A 23,461-nucleotide genomic window follows, 5' to 3' on the forward strand; every position below is an offset into this window, starting at 1 on the left:
TGAAGATGTGTATGTGATAGGCCACGGTGCTGAAAGGGAGCATGGGAGGCTCCTGCCAGAGCTACTCAGGAAGTGACCTTGAAATGGGGGTAGGGATAGGGGAGGGGCTCAGGTTTGAGAACTGGGTAAAAGCCCGCAAATTTGTTGAAATAAATTCCAAAATGTGGCTCCAACTTGTTAACTTGCAAATTCCTTGGCCTCCTGTAGCCCCCAGGGTGACTCTGCTGGCCAGGAGACAGGCATCAAATGAAAACTCTCTTCTCCACTTCTATCTCTGGCTAGACCAGAGCAGACACAGGAGACACTGTGACAAAATGTTGGAGTATGTGCGGCACCCCAGGATGGACTGTTCTACTGTGGAAAGAGTCTCAGAGCAGGCATGCCTACTATAGCTGGCACTTCAGGGTGAGTGTGCCCACAGCTGGCAAGACCTTAGGATGGATAGCTCGCCCTGGTGACCATTATTAATTCTAAATACAGCAAATCTGGGTAGGCATACCCCACTGAATACAACACCAGAATAGACCCCAAAACTGTGAAATAAAGTCTGCCTCCTTAACACTGTTTCTCTCCGGCCTGGGTTGCAACAACTGATGGTTCAACTCACTCTCCTCCATCCCCCATTTCCCCCCTCCTCTCCCCTCAAATCCTATAATTGGTGTGGAGCTCCTTGTCATTTGGGAAGGACATTACCCTCTGCTGGTGGCTTCCTCTTCCCAAGGTGGCTAAGAGGATTACATAAAATGACGCTGGGGTTTGTCACTCCAGTGATGTCAATGCTTGCTTGTTACATCTTCTGAGTTAGGAGGAAGGGCTGGAAATTCTGCCCTTCAGGTTCCATACTAGGTTCCCTCTATTTCGTAAGCCTGACTGTGACTTTAGTATAATGCTCCCAGCTGGTGCTCTTACAGGCAGCCACAGAGCCCACCCTACAGATCTCTCTCTCTCTCTCTCTCTCTCTCTCTCTCTCTCTCTCTCTCTCTCTCTCTCTGTCTCTCTCTCTCTGTCTCTGTCTCTCTCTCTCTCTCTGTGTGTGTGTGTGTGTGTGTGTGTGTATGTATGTGTGTGTGTGTGTGTAGGTTTTTCTGTAGATCCCTGATTGTCCTAGAACTCACTCTGCAGATCAGAGTGGCCTCAGACTCAGAGAGCCACTTGTCTCTCCCTTCCAAATGCTGGAGTTAAAGGCACACTCAGCTCTTCCCACCATCCTTGTAGGGTGTATCCTTTAACAGGTGACCTGACACTATTTCAGTGGAAACATCTGCGGTCACCTGCCCTCAGCTGACAGAATCTTCACAGTAACTTGTACTTTCCTTGCCTGTACTTTCCCAGAAGGGAGATATGCAGACCTTTAAACAACCCCTGCCCGTCTGTCTGTGATTCCCCAGAGCCCCACCCCAGTAGGGTAGCAAATAGCCAGTAAGTGCAAACTGCCCTGGAATAAGATGAGTGAAATAGGGACGGTGTGGATTTTGAAATCTGAAAAGCGTAACGTGTGCTTTATGTGGGCTGTTCGAGGAGTAGACTGCCCTGGAAGCCATGGGTGATGGTCATGATGATGATGGTGATGGTGATGTGCGTGTATTATCCTGGGTAATGTGGGGGAGGGGGTGCTGGCGTGTGTGTGTGTGTGTGTGTGTGTGTGTGTGTGTGTGTGTGTGTGTTTGTTAGTCTGAAAGCCATGAGTATTGTGTGGAGTACCCTGGATACTTAGGAGAACATGTAGAATAGACTGACTAGAAGCTGAAGGTACTGGGGTACACCTCATACCTGAATGGCAAGAGAGTCAGCTTTAAGTTGAAACCAGAACCTGACCACAGGTGGAGCCGTGGGTGGGGCTCTGTGTAGAGAGACAGAGAAGACAGAGAAAAGCCAGTCTTTCTCCAAACTTCCAGACTTGGACAAACTGGGATTGAACCTACAGCCTCTCACATGACAGGCAAATATACTCTACCACTGTGCTACATCCTCCGCCTTTTAGAGTGGCTTCGCTTTCTCACAGGGGGTTTAAGTTAGGTTGCGCAGACTGACCTTGAATGTGCTCTGCAGCACCCGACTCCTGCCTCAGTCTCCTGAGCAGCTGGATGGCAGGTCCATGGACACGGTCCTACTGAGCCTGTACTCTCTGCCTTTACCTGTAAAATGGGAGTACTAATCTCTACCTGGCAGAGGTTTAGTTTATGATGAAGTAGTACTGTGACTAGAGCACCTTCAGCAGGCTGAGGATACCCTAAGGATCTGCACTCACACTTTTTCCTGTTGGCCTCTTGATGGCTGTCAGGCTGGGCAGGACGGATGCTTAGGAATCGGCCTGGCATCAAGAGCCTATAGGGCTCCCCTTACTGCTTCCCTGTAATGCGTTGGTTCCGAATGGCCTCTGGGGGCCTTTTCAATTGATTGCAGTGGAACTGATTTGCAATTATACCAAAGGCTGGCATTCACAGCAGCCCAGTGCTGTGTGAGTTGGCAGCCATGCCTTGAGGCTGGCTCAGAAGTTGAAGATGTCCTTAGCAGAGCTCACTTCCTGCTTTTAATTCTCATAGTATGACTGTGGAACAAAACACTGAGAGGAGTTCTTGCTCAGACCACTCCCTGTGAGATCCCCATTGTCTGGTCTATGTTATTTCACCCATTCACTCATTCATTCATTAGTAGGGGCTTCACGTGCAGTGACGCTGCTCTGTGTCAGGAATAGGAAGAAGAAGAGGAAAACAAAGCATGTAACCGGCTGGTGGGAAGCGCACTGAACACTCAATCAATTCCGAGTTGATGGAATTGCTGCTCATCAACTTACCAGAGTACAGGATGGTAACAGTTTAACCTTGAAAATGAGGGATACGTAGATGGACTTCGCAGCCTCCCAGCTTCACTAGTCTCTCTTGTCGGGGCAGCATTGTTGGAGAGAAAGCTCGAAGCTTTCTCTGTGGAGGACACATGTTCACCTTAACCTCTGATCTGAGTCTCCTTGTCCTAGGCCAGTCTGCCAGTGGCAATGCAATGGTGACTTGTTAAATGCTGTGGAAAGTGACAGGTTGAGACTTATACTAGTCTAAGATAGGAAACCATAGAGACGTTGTGAGCATTGGTTCTAATTATTAGGTTCAAAGAACATAAGCAACAAGAAGGCAGGATACTTTGTTTTATCTCTGTTATTTCCACGGCCCTTGGAAGAGCATCAAGCTATAGACAGCTCTCAGGTAATGCTGCAAGAAGAAAATTAATGAGCAAATAAATAATTAACAAAATAAAGGGATGAGACCATGAGAAATTTGCAGGATCTGACTTCTTCGGGACTCATTCACCTTGTGGGAAAACCAGCCCCTCCCTACTCAGCCACCTTCTACTTCAGCCATTAAGATGCAGTTCGCATAGCGGCCACCAGAGGGCGCGAGGCGGCTGGGTTTCCCGCACGGAGGGTTTTTCCTGTGGCACCGCATTGGGCGGAGCCTACGGGCAGGCGCCCAGCCGCTGGACACGGTAGAACGGCGGGCGGAACGCAGACCTGGGGTTGGGGCTGTTGCAGTGTCCGCCGGAGCGGTTTGGGAAGTGCACGGGGCGAAGATGGCGGCGGAGCGGCAGGACGCGTTGAGGGAGTTCGTGGCGGTGACGGGCGCTGAGGAGGACCGGGCCCGTTTCTTCCTGGAGTCAGCTGGCTGGGACCTGCAGGTAGCGCGGCGAGGTGGGCCGCTTCGGGCGGGCTGGGGAATGCGGAGCGCCGAGTCAGCTCTGTGATCCCTCCGCGGCCGAAGCGCACAGTCATCCCCGCGGGGCTGGGCCCTGGCCCAGGCCTCATGGTCTCTGGGGTCGCTTGCCACGCGTCGCCGGCCTGGCGTGGAAGATAATGGACGCGGGTGGGCCCCGGCCTGCTCTGCAGGGCCTCAGTTTTCCTGCGGGCTCGCAGGGTTGGCGATACTTTGGGCGCTGCCGCAGTCCGCGTGGAGGAGTCGTCTGGGGGCGTGGCTGCCGCGGCGAATGCCCGCGGGTGGCCGGGTGGAATCGGGTGACCGGCTTCCAGATGGAGCCCCACTGAGGTCGCCGTGGTCGTCCAATTCCGCATCCGCAATGGTGCTGCGCTGGTGGGGGAAACCCTGCAGGGAATCAGCCCACGCCCCACTCTTGCCTGATTGCTGGGAGAAACTACCTGTGGGATTGGGGCTCAAGTTTGGGGTCTCTTCACATTTCGTAGTTAACCTACCTGTAAAATGGGAATTTCTTAGGACTTACTGTCTCGTTCACTGGCGTGCGGTAAATAGTCACTAAGTAAGTAATTTAGAGGACAAGCTCCACCAGGCATGAAATGTTGCACACTTCTGATCCCGAGAGCAACGCCCATCTCTTAGTGCTCAGACACTAACATACAGTAATTAATGTTAGAAAGAACTGATTGCATAAATGTCCTTGGCCAGCCTACAGCTTAGGTAGATGATGATGATGACTAATATTTCTTGAGTACCTACTACAAGCCAGGCACTGTTCAGCATTACAAAATGTCTCATTTACATGTCTCACATTTTGCAGCTGAGACTTTGGAGGATAAGTAACTTGCTGAAGAACTCACTAACTACTAATTAAACAGGTAAAGACTAACCCTATTTTATGGATGAGGAGTTGGACCCTCAAAGGGACACCAAATGTGCTCACTGTGTGGGCTTTCTGATGTACCCATGTCTGCTGACTGTAGCATTTAAATAGCTTCGCAAACATTAGGGAGTTTAACTCTTTTAGCTCTCTGGAGGCAGAAGATCTCTGAGTTCGAGGCTAGCCTGGTCTACATAGTTCCAGCAGCACATAGTCCCTCTTTCAAAAACATAACAAACAAAAAGAGATCAGATGCTCTGAAAGACACGGTGAAGCCTGTGTTCCGAACAGAAATACATAAGAGAAAAGCTTCTGTCCCAATAGATCATCAGAACTGAGGCTCTTACCTGTGTGGTAACTTGACTAACGGTGCCAGGACTTGAATGCAGGTTCTCTAAATGTCCGTTTAGTACAACTACTAAGGTGACAGATGACTTCCCAGAGGCTGGCTATACTACGTGAATACCTGCAGACTGATTGCCCCTGACAGCTCATTCACTTCTATACAGTTGGTTACCTTGTGGACAGGAGGTGCCTCCTTCATCTCTGTGGGACCTCATTGTTCTGTCTCTTTGTGTGCAGAATGTGTGATAAGTAAATGCCTTCTCGTTGAGTTGGTGACAGTCACAAATGACCAAAGGACTCATGTATAAAGGACTTTCATATGTGTAAAGCTAAGGTGACTGCATTAATCTTAGTGATTATCTCCTTCAGTGTTACAGGTTTGGTGAAACAGCATCCCCATTGCAAACAGGAAACTGGGCTTCACAAAGAAAGGAAATGTAGCATCTGTCCCTATACTGTGTCACTTCCACCCCTTAGGACATAAGAGTGAGGGCTGAGCGTATTGTCTGGGGTTGAACCTGACCTCCACTTCTTCATTTTGTCTTCATTTTGCAGTCCTTCTGTGCCAGCTATAAAGTGAGACAATAATAATACTAACTGTGAAATTCTGAGTGGATTAAATAAATTAGCATAGTGTACAGACAACCTGACACACAAATAAACAACAAATAGTTGGTGGTCTTATTTCACGCTTGTCATATTAAACTTATTTAGTATCTTTGTTCCCCTTAATGGGTGGATTTCCCCCTGAGACAATATATCCCCACCTCCATTTCCAGGCTAATATGTCTATTGCCTTTTCAGTGTGGGTTTTGTTGTCATGTTTTTGTTCCACTGTCAGATATGTGTCAAATGAAAGATGACACATACTTTGGAGGGTCCCAAAGTACTCTCTCTGTGTGTTTTAGATTGCACTTGCAAGTTTTTATGAGGATGGAGGGGATGAAGACATTGTGACCATTTCACAAGCAACCCCAAGTTCAGTGTCCAGAGGCACAGCTCCTAGGTAAGGACCATCTTCAGTTGCTACATGAATGTTACCAGAAAAGGGACTCTCCTTTCTGACTTGACAGAAGGTTCAGGTCCAGATTATGAACCAAGAGTTTGAGGATCTACTAAAAAGAACTGAGGGATTCAAGGGTCAATTTACAAGGTTTTTTGTGGTTTGTTTTTTTGTTTGTTTGTTTGTCTTTGTTTTGAATGTGAGTGGGTGTTCTGCTTACCAGCATGTCTATGCACTGTGGGGGCCAAAAGAAGGCATTGGAGTTCCTGAAACTGGAGTTAATTACATTCTTAAGATAATCATGGAAATAAACTCCTCTTCTGAAGTTGGCAAGGGAAGTTTGTATTATAGCACTTTTCCTAGACCTTTGGCTTCAGTCACCGATCACTGCTGTGGACTGCTCACAGGTTAATGTTGGTTTTCCTAGAGTCTTTCACAGAAGGACGCTTCTTCCCACACTTTCAGATACTTCTTTCTGTACTTTAGTCTGATCACACTTACTCCAGTGTATGTTTTGTCAGAAAATTTTGCTGGGTTTGACTTCAACTCCAGAATGCAGACAGAATGTCTCTCTACTATGAAATGGTAAATTCTTTCAGCTTTAAAGTACATTTCCTCCCTTTGAGAAACACTTAACACCAAATCTCATTGGTCCTTCGTGTCTTTTCCTGCCTCCAATTTCCACAGAAGGGAGGTCACAGGAGAGTGATGTTTCAGTTATTTGCAGTGAGGTACTGATGAAGTATTGTAATGTCATTGCCTGAGGGGTGGGTTGTAAGTGTATGGGCTCCTGGCAAAGGGACTAATTGTGATCCGACTTTTGATCCAACCTCAGTTGGGGTTATTGACATGTCAGAAGTACCAGGGAGGAGGGATTGAAATGTAACCTCTAACCCTAGTCATTTGTTCCCTCCTCTCTTCTCCCTCAGTCCAGAATAACCCTTAGCCCATCAAGGGTTTATTAGTGTGGTGCCAGAGAGGTTAATTGCCAGGTTCACAACCCCAACTCAGAGACTCCTGACTTGAAGCAGGGTATTTATCTCAGTTCCTCAGTTTTCACCACTGTCAAAAGGAAATTGTAGTAGTGTCTGCCACTTAGCAGAGTCAGTAAATTAATGCAAGTCAGTAAATTAATGCAAGTGACACACACTTTTTTCCTAGCACTTGAAAAGGAGATGAGTTCACGTCCAGCCTGATCTATATAGAACAGCCCCAACTATATAAAGAGACCTTGACTCAAAACAAACAAAAAGCCAGATGTCAGAGCACACTTCCTTTAGTCTCAGCACTGCATAGGCAGAAGCAGGTAGATCTCTGCCACCCTGCCTCAAAAAAGCAAGCAAACAAACAAAAAATCTATGTAGTACTTAGAGCGTAATATGCTGCCTACTATTACTGACACTGTACCCTGCCTCATTTCACAACAGGCAGACTGTGTGTGTCTGTGTGTCTGTGTGTGTATGTGGGGGGGGGGGGGAGGGAGAAATCTATGTGTGTTTTACAATAAAAGTAAAGCAACAGTGAACTACAGCTTAGCATTTGCATTAAACATGAAAAGAATATAAGGCTGGATACAAGTTCAGGTCTTGGCCTAATCTTACTGTTTTGGTTAAGCCCCAGATTTGTGGGCTTCATGAAGGTGGAAAAAAAAGAGGGAAAGGGGGTGTAGTTTGTTATGTCATTGTCTTTGTTCAAGAGGAAAATGCTGACTGGATTTTCTCAGAAGAAACTAAACTGTACTAGCACCCCAAAGGAATTTGGTGGTGGTCAGGGGAGCAGCTGCTCTCCAGCCTTTGATCTAGCTGTTACAGGACACTTGAGCCTGCTGCTGACTGAACCCTGTTCTCCTGTCGTCTACCTTTCCTGTCGTTTCTGATGCCAAGAGTCATTAGGCTCTTCCTTTGACTCCAGAATGGGGCTCTTAGTGTGGGGCCCTGGGGCTTCCAGGGGAAGTCTGGAGAATGGGATCGGAAAATGTCCTTAGATCAAGATGACTGTAGGCACAGGGTTAACTATCCTTGGGCAGGTATCTTCTGGCAAGAGAGTATATTAGATTCCCAGAAGAAGAATCTAATAAGGTGTTTTGCATAACTTACTGTGGTAGGAAGTCTAAGCTCAATATAAATCATTTTCAATACTGAGCACTCAGTGCCAGCCCATAAGTTAAGCCTTTGCATACATCTTTTTAGTTGTCATCCACCTTGTGAGGTGAGTACTGTACTGTCCCCCTTGTATTGATGCAGACACACAGGAGCTGGGCATCTTCCCCAGATCCCACAGCCAGCAGATGAACGGTAAAAGTTCTGCTCCTGAATCTCAGTTCTCTGCGCAGAATGCTGCTTCTCATGGATGCTCACAAGTCCTCCAAAATGTCTCCCGAATCTGCCTTTCTCATCTCAACCTCTTCCTTTTCTTAAATCCTTTGTTGCAACCAAACTAAGTCCTTTGATGGCCCATCTCTGTGGCATGTGTGGTTCTGTCTTTGTTGGTGTCCCTAAGGTGCTGTAGTGACTGGTGTTTTCTGCCTGCTACTTTCAGTTCACACCCACAGCACATTTGCCTTCATCCTTGCTCCTCTGCTGAGCAGCACATCGTAGCCCTGTTCTCAGAACTCCCGCTGCAACTGTGTCCTTTAGCCATGTCCACGTATTAATAAGTAAGGTCTCTCTCATGTTGTCTTGTACCCTTTTCCTGGCAGTTCTCATATTAATTATTATTATAAATTATTATTTATTATTATAATTATCATAATAATTAACTTTTCATATTAATAAAATGAGAAGTAGGAGAGTTCTTGTTGCACGAACCATCTGACTGTTGAAGCCAGGTCGTCTCACCTGTGTTCTCGCACACCCTTCGGCAGCCTTGAAGGAGGGAGTGTACTCACCATTCTCAGATCAAGATAGAGTGTCTTAGAAAAGCTGAGTCACACCTGCTGCCTGGTGTGTCTCTCTAAAGTCAGAGCTACCGCATGCTGCCTTCCTGTCCAGCCCTTCGCTGTTGTCTAACAACAGATACCAGTTTCTATTTTTTAATCTCTTTTCACCCCCCAGAATCTATACTTGTTCAAGTTTCAGGACCTGCATTATCTCCTTCCCTAAATAGGCTCCTCCTAGCAATCACTGCATTTCTTTTTCCAGACAGGGTCTTTACATGTAGCCCAGACTGGCTACACATAAATAGTCTGTTACCCTTCTGCCTCAGCCTCCTAAACACTGACGTTGTTATGCACCACTATGCTTTGATCTAACCATACATGCTGATAGCCAAAATGATGCCTTATCGATTCCTGGCTCGGCACATAGATAAAGCATTTCCATGGTCACACACAGAAAGGTGCTGCCACAGAACCAAAATGGCCAGCTTTAAAGGGGAAGATATAAGGGACTTCTGTGCTACTTCAGGATACCGGGCACCCTAGGAGGTAGTTTAATGTCTCCACATAAAGACCATCAAACACAGGATTCTGACATGAGTAATATCCCCCAGCACATTGGGGCCACAAGGTGACTCTAATGCATTACCGGAGAGCAGGTGCCCTCACACTTGAGGCTCCCCTCATCAGCAGCCACTGTGCAAACAGTACTTGCAGAGTTCCAAGCCCAGGTCACAGATTCACTGTAGGAGCTCTTGGTGCTTCTGATCTAGCAACCGTACTTTAGAATTATTTCCAAAAAGTAGTTCTGAAGTACACCATAGCATGCAAAGGTCTATACTTACATCAGCATGCCAACAGTGCCCAGAAGGCCCAAAAGGGTGGTATTGGCCTTATATCCATTTACATATGAGAAACAAAGGATTAGAAGATTTAAGCAGCATGTCTAAGATCCCAAAGTACGGAGCAGAATTAGCATGGGAACCATCTATACCCACACTGAGTATGTCAGGCGTTACTAGATGTCTGTATATACATGTGGGAGAAAGGTAAAACCATATGGAGCATGTGTTCTTTGCTCAAGCAGGTATATTATATATGAATGTGTTTAACAACAAGACAGTAGCAAACGTTTCCCATGGAGTCTCAGTCCTAGCCTACCATTCATTCAGACAGACCTGAGAAAGTGAGTGGACGCTGCCTCTCTAGGCATGAGTCTAGATGTCATTACTGGGATCCTTCTTTCTGTCATATGGCCCTCCAGTTACTCCCAATTAACTCAAGCAGAAGCTGTGTTTGCTGTGGCTTTGTCTTCTTGTTTCCAACAGATGCAACCTCAGACTTACTCTTGTCCTCTGCTTGTTCCCTTGAAACAAATCTTGAAACAAAAGACATAGCTGACACTTTCTTCCTGGTAAACAGCTGTTCCCTCTCTGCCTGAATGCATGAACCTGAATTGCCCCTTCCCGTTCTCCATTGTAGGAAAGCTACTTTACTCAGAAATAAAAGTAGACCCTTTTTTATCTTTATAAATGAAATGCGTACCTCATGGTCCTTAAACCTTTATTTACTGAGAATAGATTCAAACAAGGGAGAAATTTGACAGTTGAAAACCATTGCAAAAAAAAAAAAAAAAAAAAAAAACCCATTGCAAACCTCTGTCATCTGAGCACCTGGGAGACTGAGGCGTGAGCATCTAAATCTAAACAAAGGATCTAAAGAAACAGGCAGGGAGCTCTCTAGTGCTGCCTGCCATCCACACATTGATTCTGCAGGACTCTGGCCTTTCTCTAGGGTGTTAGTCTCTCGTCTCTGCACTTACCTATGTGTTTCCATAATGCTAATTTAGTTCCCCTTCCCATTATCTCCATTCTGTTGCCTGTTCACTAGTTCCTTGGTAATGGTCCCAATGTGTCTTTGTAGGAAGTCTTTCCCTCACAGGAGACAAAAGGCTTTATGTTCATAAGGCCATTGAGTTCTTCCACAGCCCCTGCTGTGCATCATTATAGTAGATAGTTGTTTATCTGTGCTACTAGCCTGTAAGACCAGTCTCTCATTACCTTTATAAATCCAACATTTAGTTAATTCCTTACATATTAAAAGTTACATAATAAAACTATTCAGTAGTAAAAGCATTTAATTTTATATGTATGAGCATTTTGCCTGTGTGTATGAATGTGCACCATGTACATGCCTGGTGCCCACAGAGGTCAAAAGAGGGTGTTGGATCCTCAGAACTGGAGTTGCAGATAGTTGTGAGCTACTATGTGTGCTGGGAACCAAACTTTGGTTCTCTGCAAGAGCATCAAGTAATCTTAACCCCTATGCGATCTTTCCAGTCCTCAGCAATTTGCTTTAAAAATAGCGAATAGCTCATCCCCCCATTTCCAGAACAGCTTAAGTTGGATTCCATTTTACCTCACAGTAGCATTCGCTAATTAATTCTCAGTCCCGTGTGACCCTAACAGACAAATGCCACATCCTTTGTTATCTAAACTTCGGTCAGTCTTTTCATTCGTTGTCTCCATACCACAGCATCTCCCTCCAATGTCCAACTCCCCAGGGGGTAGAGGCGTTAGCCTTTCTTTAACTGTTCATGAAATAACTGCTCCTTCCCATCTCCAGTGATAATAGAGTGACATCCTTCAGAGACCTCATTCATGACCAAGATGAAGAGGAGGAGGAAGAGGAGGGACAGAGGTAAGGCTTTGAGGGGGGCACAAGTTATCGGCAGTACACAGTGGTGTTTAAAACACCTAGGATACGGCGTGGGACACGTGTTCACTATTGGCAGCCATCACTGCTGTGCACGGGGTGTAACGTCCTTAGAGCGTCTACTCTGTAGTTGAGCAGTAATTCATTCCTCTCATGGTTGCTGCGCCCCCTCCCTACTTTGTCATGTTCTGGGGCTTTTTTTTTTTCCCTCTCTGATTGTTACAAGGAGGTATTTGTAGAGAAATATTATAAAGAGGGAAGCAACACTTCTAAAAATGAGAAAGTTACCAAGTTACCCATAATATCACAACACAGAAATAACCAAGTATCTACTTGTGCTATGTTTTTATCCATATAAATAAATTATACAATGAATAGAAAAATAGGGTTATAAATGTATATCCTCCCAACACGACATAATGTTTTTACTTTTAGGAATCTTGTAATAGAATTATTGTTTCATTATAGAAAATATGAGACTCATAGAAAGTATAGCATTCTTTGATAATTACTGTTAATATTTTCTTGTGTTTCTATGCAGTCCTTGTTCTGATTATAGCATGATTAGTTTCTTGTATTGGATTAAGCAAGGTCTTAGATACTTCCCTGCTGACACTGAAAATCCTGTTTTCTATGACTTTGCTAGCCCATATGTCCCATAGTTTTGGTGTGTCTGTGTCTATAGTACTATAAATGTCAATTCTGTGAACACCTTTTATATTAATCTTTGGCCACTTTTAAATTATTTTCTTACAGTAATTCCTCTAACAGAAATCCCAGGTCAAGAACATAAGGCTCCCAGTTCTTAAGCCAAGACTTAAAGATCCCTCAGCTAAGACTTTCCGGACCAGGCAGAACTGGATTTACCTGGCTTGAATAAGAATAAGCAGGCAATAGCCTCATTTCTCTGGCATTTATTCTCCTTGGGTCTGCTTTGGTCTTTCAAGCATTCCTCAGGGAGATGAGAAGATAACCATTGTGGAAATGTAGTGACTTCCTGTGGAGGTCTGAAAAGTTACATGTTCATGTAGTGCTTCTCACTACCTCAGTCAGAACTTTGCTTTTAAATATACTGGAGACTTGGGAGACATTGGTAATTTTAAGGTTTTATACTCCCCAAGTAGAAGGCACTCATTATCACAGCCGTGTGTGACTGCCCAGCTCCCGAGTACCACCTCCATCCTTTCCGGCCTGGTCAAGCGTCCATTGTGACCGTCCACTGTTTCACAGCCCTTTAGCTTGTTTGGCTCTTTCAGACCTGACTCATTTTAGACCTGAAGCAACATTCTCAACCAGGGCCTAAGCATCACCTCCTGTTTTAGGGAAATTGTGAGAATTACAAGCCAAGATTAACTTTGACAAATTCCCACTGGTCCCTTTTAGAGACAAATTGCTGAGTTAATTTAAGACTGATAAAGGAAGCAGCTACACGACAGTGCCTTCTTAGATCCACATAATAAAAGTACTGACTTAATCTCAAGCTGTTCTTGGACTACTAGACTACCTGATGTAGGGATCTTGGAGCTTATGTTTGAGATTGGAGCTTCCCTGGCTTCTAGTGCATCTCCTAAGGCTCCCAGTGTACATCCTAAGAGTGGCAGGTGACGTGAGTCTTGGGGGAGTTGTTGGTGTGGTGTCAGTTGGCCTCACATGTACGTTGCTCTGCTTGCTCTTTTGCATACATCTGCTGATTTGAACCTCGACCCTGACTTAAGGAGCAGGTAGGTAGGGCATGTAATCCTTCTTTCATTTTAAAGCAACAAAATGTGCAAAGCAGTGCACTGGCTTCCTATTCAGGTCATACAGCTGCAGAGCCAGGACAGGATTCTAGTTGCTTGTACTAACTGCACCACAAACATTAATCCAAAACTCTTAGAGTTAGCTGCTTCTGACTAGGACCACAGCTGCCTCCTCCTGGAAAGGGTCTTCCAGAAGGATGGGTCCTGCTGAAGTTTTCCTGCATTAATGTGTTGTGCATGCCTGGAATGTTTTCCCCCCATCTCTTTACCTGATAACTGCAACCTCAAGAGGTCCCAGGAGATATCTTGGCTGCCTTGGTTGTTGTCCCTGTCTCCCCATCTCCATGCCGCCGCCACCACTGTCCTCAAGACCCTTACTGACTTCATGGCTGCTCCCATTACATTGTATCTGCCTGCACCCTTACATGTTCTCCTAGCCAGCCAATAAGTTCCTTAAAGAAGAGGCACTGTGCCCTTCGCTTCAGTGCACCCAGAACCTGGTACATCTTCTGTTCATTTTTGGTGTGTTTGGCATTTTATACACAGGTTTTATGCTGGGGGCTCAGAGAGAAGTGGACAGCAGATTGTTGGTCCTCCCCGGAAGAAAAGTCCCAACGAGCTGGTGGATGATCTGTTTAAGGGTGCCAAAGAACATGGGGCCGTAGCTGTGGAGCGAGTGACCAAGAGCCCTGGAGAGACCAGTAAACCGAGAGTGAGCATAAGGGTTGTTGAAGCCAAAGGAATTGAGTTCCACAGAGGAGAGGGAGGCCTGCTTCTTTGTTTCTTCACTTGACTACTTGTTCTCCTCTGTAGAAGACTAGTATGTCTGTGTGCTGGGTCAGAGCTCAGAAACATACCTGTCCAATTAGCCAGCTTAATGCTTTTCTTTATTTCACTGTAATTAAATTCATTTCTGGTTGGGGGTGCGGATGGGGAGTTGTTTGTTTTTTGATTTTTCAAAACAGGGTCTTTCTGTGTAGTCCTGTCCGTCTTTGGAATTCTCTCTGTAGACTATGCTTGTTGCCTCGCGTTTGCAGAGATGCCTGCCTCTGCCTCTGCCTCTGCCTCTGCCTCTGCCTCTGCCTCTGCCTCTGCCTCTGCCTCTGCCTCTGCCTCTGCCTCTGCCTCTGCCTCTGCCTCTGCCTCTGCCTCCCAGTGGTGGGGTCAAAGGTGTGCTCCGTCATGCCCAGCTTCGTCACCAGTTTTTATACAAAGATTTCTGTCCTTGGGAAAATCAAAAAGTCATCATTGCTGTCCTATAACCATATTCCTGCATAGCTGTTATTACTGGGTTTATACTGAGTGTGATAGCTGTTCCCTTTAGCTGGATATTCCGGCTTTCATCTCTTATCCTGCCCCTGTGACCAATCAGTTTGCTATTCAGTACTTCACAAGCTTGATCAGAATGTTTCTGTTTATGAACGTGTCCTTTATAGCCATTTGCAGGAGGGGGCTACCGCCTTGGAGCAGCGCCAGAAGAAGAGTCTGCCTATGTGGCAGGAGAACGGAGACGGCATTCAGGCCAGGATGTGAGTGTGCCCTCCTCAGAGATGCTTGTGGACTGTTCACTGTGCCCATTGCAAACGGGACTGGTAACGTGTGAACAAACAGCCTCTGAAAGACAAGCCTGCTGAGGTCTCTGCAGGGACTTACATACAGATGGACACAGGAAAATTTCTTGAGTGTTCACACACAAGGGGGTAATGTGTGTGGGGAGGGGAATTCTCTGGTATTTTGGGATAAAAAACCTCCTTGAAAATGCCAAAGAAGACCTGAAACATAGATGGATTCAGTTGGTTTTGTTTTGTTTCATTTTGCTTGAGTTTTCTTTATCTTCCACATACACACACACACACATACACACACACACACACTCCATGCAGTAATACTATATAATTTTGAGTCTTTAAAAAAAAAATTTAACATTATGCTACAAAATACTTTGGCCTCCTTTATGTCCATTCATTTCTGTATGTACAGAAATTCTGTATTTCTGTATATTTTAAATCATTTTAGTTTTATTCCCAAATAAAGTCAAGCAGGAAGACAGTAAAATTTTCATAGACTTGTAGCAGTGGCCACTAGTGCATTGGTTCTTAGCCTTTCAAACTTTTTTCTATAAGTGTGTATAGGAAGTTGACAAATTGTGTATATGTTCTTGAAATTTCTTTCTTTTTAATGTGAAGGAAGCAGGGGATGTGCACATGAGTACAGAGGCCAGAAGAGGGAGTTTAGATCTTCAGGAAAAGAGAGTTGGGAGCCACCTGGCATGAGTTCTAGGAACCAAACTTGGGTCCTCTGTCAGAGTACTACATGCTTTTGAGCCATCTCTCCAACTCCAGATAGCATTTTTAATAAGTACAAACTAGGGAGCCACAGCTGGGATTGAGTCATGTCTTGTATAGTCACCTCACTAGCAAACTCCTTAGAACAATACCCACTTCTCCTAATCTGCGTCAAAGCATGTTCCTAGTTTAGGTTGGTGCTTCCGTACTTGGTCGATACCCCTTGTCTTGTGTGTATTTGACTGTTGCTGGTTTTTAGTAACGTGGCAAAATAGTGAAAACCCACTCATTTGTAAGTTCAGTTGCATTTTCTAGGTTCCCGTCATTGTAACTAATTGCTTATTATCTCTTGTTGTCACAGGTTCATGTAGTGCTAAAGCTTTGGAAAACTGGATTCAGCCTAGACAATGGTGACCTTAGAAGCTACCAAGATCCGGCCAATGCCCAGTTTCTGGAGTCTATCCGTAGAGGGTAAGCAGAAAAGCCCATGTTAGTCTCACTTTACTAAATGAGCTGTCAAGTGAGAAAGGAAGAAAAGTAAAGTTTGTTTGTTTGGGTTTTTTGGTTTTTGGTTTGGTTTTTTTGTTTGTTTGTTTCTTTCTTTCTTTCTTTCTTTCTTTTTTTTTTTTTGGAAACTTAAACATTATTTGACTCCTATTCAAAATGGAAGTTTTACTCCAAATGACTTCTTATATTGGTGCAAGTGTCTTTCTTTCTTTCTTTCTTTCTTTCTTTCTTTCTTTCTTTCTTTCTTTTTTTTGTTTTGTTTTGTTTTGTTTTTTCGAGACAGGGTTTCCCTGTGTAGCCTTGGCTGTCCTGGCACTCACTCTGTAGACCAGGCTGGCCTCAAACTCAGAAATCCTCCTGCCTCTGCCTCCCAAGTGCTAGGATTAAAGGTGTGCGCCGCCACCGCCCGGAGAGGAAAAGTAGAGCTATTAAAACAGATTTACCACAATTGACATAAAGATTCACAAATCATTCCAGAAAACTTTGTCCATTTTTCACCGTTTTCCCTGAGGCATAGCTAAGTAGCCAAATAAATAGGCTGTGCTGTGACTGAGAAGGTGGAGACAGACAGACTTCCATAACCAGACACTGGTAACTGCACCATGGCCAGTCCCTCTCCTCTCAGGCCGTTTGGGTGGTTTGAGGGGGTGGGGTTTCCCTTGTCTTCTCCCCAGTTCTTCTTCTCACAAAAGTCCTGAGGGTTAGAGAAAGGGAGAGATGGAGAGAGAGGGAGAAAGGGAGAAAGGGATGAGAGGTTGGCTCTCACCTTGTGCACTGCACTCGTTTGCTTTGTGTTGCTATGATTAAGCACATAACAGAAAGCAGCTGAAGGAGAAGAGGGTTGTCGCAAGCTGCTTATTAGTTTGCTTCTGACTCCTGCTCTGCTGCCTTTCTTGCACAGCTAGATTCACCTCCTTAACAGAGTAGTCCTCAGTCGGCTGGACTTCCTGTGTCATTTGTCATGAATACAATCTCTTAGGTCAATCTGGGGAAAGCAGTTCCCAGAACCTTCAATTGAGGTTCTCTCTCCCCATGACTACAGAGGGTATCAGGTTGACAGTAACAACTTAACCAGTGTTTCCATCCTTGTCACAGTAAGCCCATCATTGCCTCTTTCCTTAGGGAGGTTCCTGCAGAGCTCCGGAGGCTAGCTCACGGAGGCCAGGTGAACTTGGACATGGAGGATCATCGGGACGAGGACTTCGTGAAGCCCAAGGGAGCTTTCAAAGCCTTCACTGGCGAGGGCCAGAAACTGGGCAGGTGAGAAGCAATGTCAGGTGGACCATCAGTCCCACCAGCCAATCCTGTGTTCTCACTGAGGATCTCTGTATTGTTTGCAGAGTAGTTGAGTTTTGTTTCAGGGGAGGGAGAGTAAGGAGAGTATGGGTTCTGGGATGTGCAGTCCTGAGTTAAGTCTCTGCTTGTCTTTCCTTTACAGCTGTGTGACCTGAGACTGCACAGCCTGTTTCCTCAGCTGTAGAGTAGAGTTGATAAGAGTCCTTGCCCTCAGGGTTATGGTTGGGAGGAATAAAGCAGCCAGTGCATGTAGAACTAACTGCCTGTCGAGAGCAGTGAGCAGAGCGGAGCTGCTGCTTTGACGCAGAATCCTGAGTGTTGGAGAAGCTGCCAGCTCCTACATGCTGTAAGCCTGGGATAAGCATGCTGGGTTAAGAAACTCCCAACTTCCTGTCCAGCACAGCCTCCCAGGAGTGCTGCACAGGACATGATAGCTCTTGAAAAGGCCTACTCCTCCTTTAGAGAGAAGGCTTTTAGTGTGTAGCCCAGTCAAGACTGGGATTCTTTTCCTTACAGCTGGCTTCTATCTCAGTATCCTCCTGCCTCAAAGTACTAGAGTTAGAAACATGTACCAGTCGTCACGCCTAGGTTCATTATCTTTTTGTCATCCAAAATAATTAGGAGCTAAAATCTTAAATTTTTTTCAGGTTTATCTCAAATACAAAACAAACCTGAGATTTGGGGGTTTTGTTTTTCAAGTTAGATATAAAAGGTTATGTTGTATAGTGAATGGGTCATCTCAGTTTAAAGGAATTGAGAAAATTTGAGTTGTGTTGAATATTTGTAGTAGGTTTAGGCTTCACATCCATTCATTTAAACAGGAACTTACCTGACAGTTTAGTAAAGACTGTGTGTATTTCCCTTTGAATTGTAAACACTACGAATGTCTAGGGTACTGCTAGAGATGAGTGGGGTTTTGTGAATGCTGGCACTGAGTTCTAGTATTGGGGATTGTTGAGGAAGCTACGTCAGCACCAGTTCATTCCAATGTGGAGGCGATGAGCAGCGGAATGACGGAGGCTCTTCACATGTGAGATCTTCAGTTCCATTGCACTTTCAGGGAGACACCAAAGAAAAGCCTCTGGTATAGAGGTTAAAGCTTACCTTCCCTGCCCATGGGTGAAATCCCATTACTGCTGTGTAAGTGGCCAGCTATTCTGGAGAGCAGTGGCTTAAGTGGAAGCAGATCTCGGAAGGGCTAGGCAGACGCCTATCCTGTGAACATAGCTGCCCTACAAAGTTATATGGAGTGTCTGGAACTAGTGTTCTCCAAGCATGTTGTTCTTAACTACTCAGGAAGCTCAGCGTCAGTGTTTGCCTTTCTGTCTTCTGTCTTTTCTGAAAGAGCATTTAGAACTCATGGCTAGACCTAACGTCTCTTAAATGACTTTGGTCCAAAATTCTGAAGACCTTCGTTCTCTGCTGTTTGCTGTATGCTGTATTAAGCGTTTCTGTACTTAGTGACTTTAGCCCTACTTTGGCCCCCAGTCTACATAGAAGAACCATAGCTTGGAGAGTCAGGCCTTTCCCTAGGGCCAAAAAGTACTGACCAGTGTCAGACTGGGCTCCTTCTAGTCTCTGTTCTTACTGCCAACACTAGAGGCATCCTAGATTACTTTAAACAGTGCCTCTAGTGTATGCTAAGTGCAACACATCCTTTGAGCTACTTTCTCAACTTTTCTGGAAATTGTTTGTTTGTCTTATTGAGATAGGGTCACTCAGAGTGATCTCAAACTCCTGAATCATAAGATGCCATGCCTGGCTGTGTATTCTCTTTTTTTTTTTTCTTAAACAATTTTTATTAAATCTTTGAGAGTTTCATTCAGTGTATTTTGACCACATTCACTTTACCTCTCCCAATTCCAATTCTGTTTACCTACCCAGCTTCACCTCTGTCATTCTTGTTCTCTCTCATCAAATCTAGTTTCTTGTTTTGTTAAATTGAGGAAAGTGAGTCTTAGGTTCAGGTTCCCCTGACCTCTGTCTGTAACTCCAAGGCCGGGCTCTGTTTTAAGAGCACGTGCTAGACCCAGATGGCTAGGATTATTCTCTGGGTCCTCCAACTCCGATCAGTGCCTGAGAACTTTACTTCACTGTGCCTCAGTTTCCTCAAAGTTTTTTTTTTTTAAATAATGGAACACAGAAAAAGATTTATTTAGTATGGCTACTTTGGAAAGAAGATCAAAAGCATGATTCCCATCTCCAACCCCAAGTCCTTTTCAAGGTCTTATATTAGTTTTTAAAGCTAGGTCTGACTTTATATCACAAGCTAGTCTTGAACTGGTACTAAACGTTAGCTGTCTTCAGACACACCAGAAGAGTGCATCAGATCCCATTACAGATAGTTGTTAACCACCACATAAATGCTGGAAATTGAACCCAGGACCTCTGGAAGAGCAAGCAGCCAGTGCTCTCAACCACTGAGCCATCTCTCCAGCCCGAACTGATACTGCAGCTATACTACCTTCGAGGCCTGAAAAAGGATTTTTTTTCTTAAGATTTATTTATTTATTATGCATAGAGTATTCTGCCTGCGTGTATGCCTGCAAGCCAGAAGAGGGTACCAGATCTCATTATAGATGGTTATAGCCACCATGTAGATGCTGGGAATTAAACTCAGGACCTCTGGAAGAGGCAGGTAGCATGATACTTGCCGCTGTCCCAGGCTTGGGTCTTACAGGCCAGGAATCTGACATACAAGCAGCTCCTCATATATGGGAGCACGGTTGGGACTCTTAGGCTCCACTTTTAATTCTCTCAGCCCCTATCTCTCTCTTCCCAGAAGAGGAAGTCCATTTCTTGAACTGAAAGTTGGGCATGAGAGTAGATGCTTGTAATCCCACCATTCTGTTGGCTATGACAGAGAGATGGCAATATGCCCTAGGGCAGCCCAGACTACATAGTGAGTTCCAGGCCAACGTGGGCTACATAGTAAAATCCTGTCTCAATCAAAACAAAACCAAAAAAAATGGAATTTGGTTTGCCCGAGGCCTCACAGCTAATGGGTGAATTTGTATACTGGTCCATCTCATTCTTAAAATGTGAGCACGAATAACTGGCAGATGCTCCATCCTGTTCATTGTGTGACTAACCACTACACTACCAGGCCCATAGCTGACTTTTAGGAGTTCTTACTTCACCACCACCATTGTTGGCACATATGAAATAAATGCACTTGTGAGTTCCTAGTAGAGCAGCAGTTCTCAATCTGTAGGTTGCGACCCTTTGTTTGTAGGGGTGGGGAGTGTTAAACAGCCCATGCACAGAAGTCACCTAAGGCCAGTGGAAAACACAGATTTTTACAATTCATACCAGTAGCAAAATAAAGTCGTAACAAAAGTAATCTTATGGTTCAGGGTCACTACAGCGTGAGGTACTATATTAAAGAGTTGCAGCATTAAAGGTTAAGAACCACTGTACTAGAGGGTGCCTGCCTGAAGAACATAACACAGCCTATCACTTGCAGTTTTGCCAAGGCTGCCTCCATCACCATTTGGAATGCATCCTCCAGCCACGTCACTGAGGCTGAGCCATCCCCATCTGTGGGTTCTACGCCTCACAAGAGTCTCCTCTCCTCAACTACAAGCTATCCTCTTTCTAGACTTTGTGCATCTAGATTGAGCACCCTGACCTGAGTGATTATTGATTGCAGTTTAAGGTAAATTCTTCTGGACAACAGTATTAGATACAGACTTGGGCACATAGCAGTTTCTCAGTGAGAACCCAGAGATTTCTGAGTTGTTTCTCTGTGAGGACCTTGTTTCTACACTGCCCTAATGTACTTCTTTCTCCTCAGCACGGCCCCCCAGGTATTAAACACCAGCTCTCCAGCCCAGCAAGCAGAAAATGAAGCCAAAGCTAGCTCGTCCATCTTAATCAATGAGGCAGAACCTACCACAAACATCCAAATCCGGCTTGCAGATGGCGGGAGGCTGGTGCAGAAATTCAACCACAGCCACAGGTACCTGCTCTATCTGGACTACTTTACGCCAGCAGTGTGTGATCCCGGAGTCTAGAATAGATCTGTGGGAAGCAGGCACCTGTTCTCCATCGTGCACACCATCAAGCAATCCATGCCTTCCCTGGAGGAGGCAGTGGGTTGGGACGATGAATGTACAAGTAGCTGGGTCTGTTCACATCTCCTCTGTAGGTCTCATTCCTCACCATTAGGGCTAAGCCACCAGGCTCCTTATTCCAAGGAAGTGTCTCTGTGGCTTTAAACTTTGGGAAACTAAGGCACCATGGAATGAAGAAACTAGCAGGAGAGGTGCTAGGGGCCTCTTACCAGTGACGATACTTGACAGCTCCTTTCTCTCAAAGAGGATATCTAAGTTTCATCCATGGTGGGCTAGCTAAGCTAGGACTCAGATGTGGGCCACTGAGTAGTTTGCCAATCTTTGAGTGCTGACCAAATGTTCCTAATGTCAGTGCTTCCCTCTGAGAGGGTTGTAACCCATCTTAGCCAACCAGTTACTGCTTTAGTCTCACCTCTCTGGTTAACCCCACCCGAGGGACAGCCTGTACAGAGTGTGGGTGAGGGGTCTAGGCTGTATCTTATATGTCCAGGCTCTTAGGTGCCACTACTACATAGTGTCAGAAAGAAACTTCTGTTGATAGGGTATAAGGAAGAATTCTGTTTCCAGTGACTCTGTCTTTGTGATTCCCAGGTGCTAGAAAGTGCTGGAGGAAGGTTCCTAGGACTGAGATGTTGCTGACATACAGTTGAGAAGTGCCCCCTATGACACTCAAATAAAATGTGTCCACCCTGCTGGGGTTCACATAGACTATAGTCAGATGGTCCCACAAGTGTGTGCTTACAACCACTTCTGTGGCAAGATGGGAGCAATAGAAGACAGCCTTCTTTTGTGAAGAGTCCTGAAGCAGAATAAAATAAAAGAAAGCTCTGTGGAAGGAAGAAAGGAGAAGAGATAAGGGCAGGAAGGAGAGCAAAATAAGGCAAGCTTTGGGACTTCAGGAAGATTGTACCTGCCAGGAGGGGGAGGGGGGCTTTAGGCAAAGGAGGAAATGAGACTGATGTGTTTCCAGGGGACAGCTTTTGCTGCTCTGTAGAGAAGGGTCACAGGGAAGTAGACATGGTGAGAAGGAGCCTTCAGATGTATTCCTCTTCCTGAAGGCCAGGGTTGGGGCAATGGCAAAGGGCCCTACTCATTACCTCCCACTTACCCTACTCCTCCAGGATCAGCGATATCCGGCTCTTCATCGTGGATGCCCGGCCCGCTATGGCTGCCACCAGTTTTGTCCTTATGACTACCTTCCCTAACAAAGAGCTGGCTGATGAAAACCAAACCCTGAAGGAAGCCAACCTTCTCAACGCTGTCATCGTGCAGCGGTTAACATAACCGCCCAGCTGCTGCCTCACCTCCCTATGTGTCTCCCATGACGGCAGCCATGCCCATGGGGATTACCCCCAATCCCGTACACATCTAACCCTTCCAGTGCCACGTCTCGTCCGTAGCTCTGGATTCTTAGATTTCAGTTGGACATTTGTTTTCTCTTTAGTTGTATTTCCTGGGTTTTTGTGATGATCAATGGACTTTAAAGGAAAAAAAAATAAAAAACACAAAAATTTGAAGAAATACCACCAATTCTGTTGTATAGAAATTCCCACTGGAGCTGTAATTGATTGCTAGAAAGTCTTATCTTGGGGGCATGGTAAGGGGACTTTGCTTTCATCCTCTGCATAAAAGTCACTGTGGCTCACATACTCATCTCCTGGTGTGTTCCTCCTGCTGCAGGTGGTTGTGTAGAGGATCCCTCCTAGAATGGAGGGCGTTATCCCATTGGATGTGTCACATGACAACTTTAGTGGGTCCAGGTAGGGTATCTTGCAAGAGTCTTATAAGAGTCTTACAAGAAGCAAATTTTATTTGGGCACATGTAATTAACATGTAGCTTTGGGACGCAAGTTCTGATTTACACTTGTTTCCTGCCCTGTGGACCTTTGACTTGCAGCAGCATAAAGCACATCCCAGCCTAGTGAAGACTCCACCATTGAAGGCATAAGGAAGATAGTAGGGACCTTGGATAGAACTCTTCTGCCTCCTTTACTGTACTGTTTCCTGCCCTGCCCTGCCCTGAGCCAGGAGCCAACATGATA

The 23,461-nt window shown here is 45.4% G+C and overlaps 1 protein-coding gene across 1 annotated transcript; it reads left to right on the forward strand.

The window, feature by feature from the left end:
• The first annotated feature begins 3,457 nt into the window (after positions 1 to 3,457).
• Positions 3,458 to 23,066, forward strand: Nsfl1c (NSFL1 cofactor). The gene is made up of 9 exons (XM_052183873.1): positions 3,458 to 3,666; positions 5,832 to 5,929; positions 11,427 to 11,501; positions 13,802 to 13,967; positions 14,692 to 14,784; positions 15,902 to 16,011; positions 17,170 to 17,307; positions 21,140 to 21,304; positions 22,541 to 23,066. The coding sequence occupies exons 1-9, from the start codon at positions 3,562 to 3,564 to the stop codon at positions 22,701 to 22,703; spliced, it is 1,113 nt and encodes a 370-aa protein (XP_052039833.1). The 5' UTR covers positions 3,458 to 3,561; the 3' UTR covers positions 22,704 to 23,066.
• The last annotated feature ends 395 nt before the right edge of the window (positions 23,067 to 23,461 follow it).

The sequence above is a fragment of the Apodemus sylvaticus genome, chromosome 5 (genome assembly GCF_947179515.1).
Source record: "Apodemus sylvaticus chromosome 5, mApoSyl1.1, whole genome shotgun sequence".
Lineage (NCBI taxonomy): Eukaryota > Metazoa > Chordata > Mammalia > Rodentia > Muridae > Apodemus > Apodemus sylvaticus.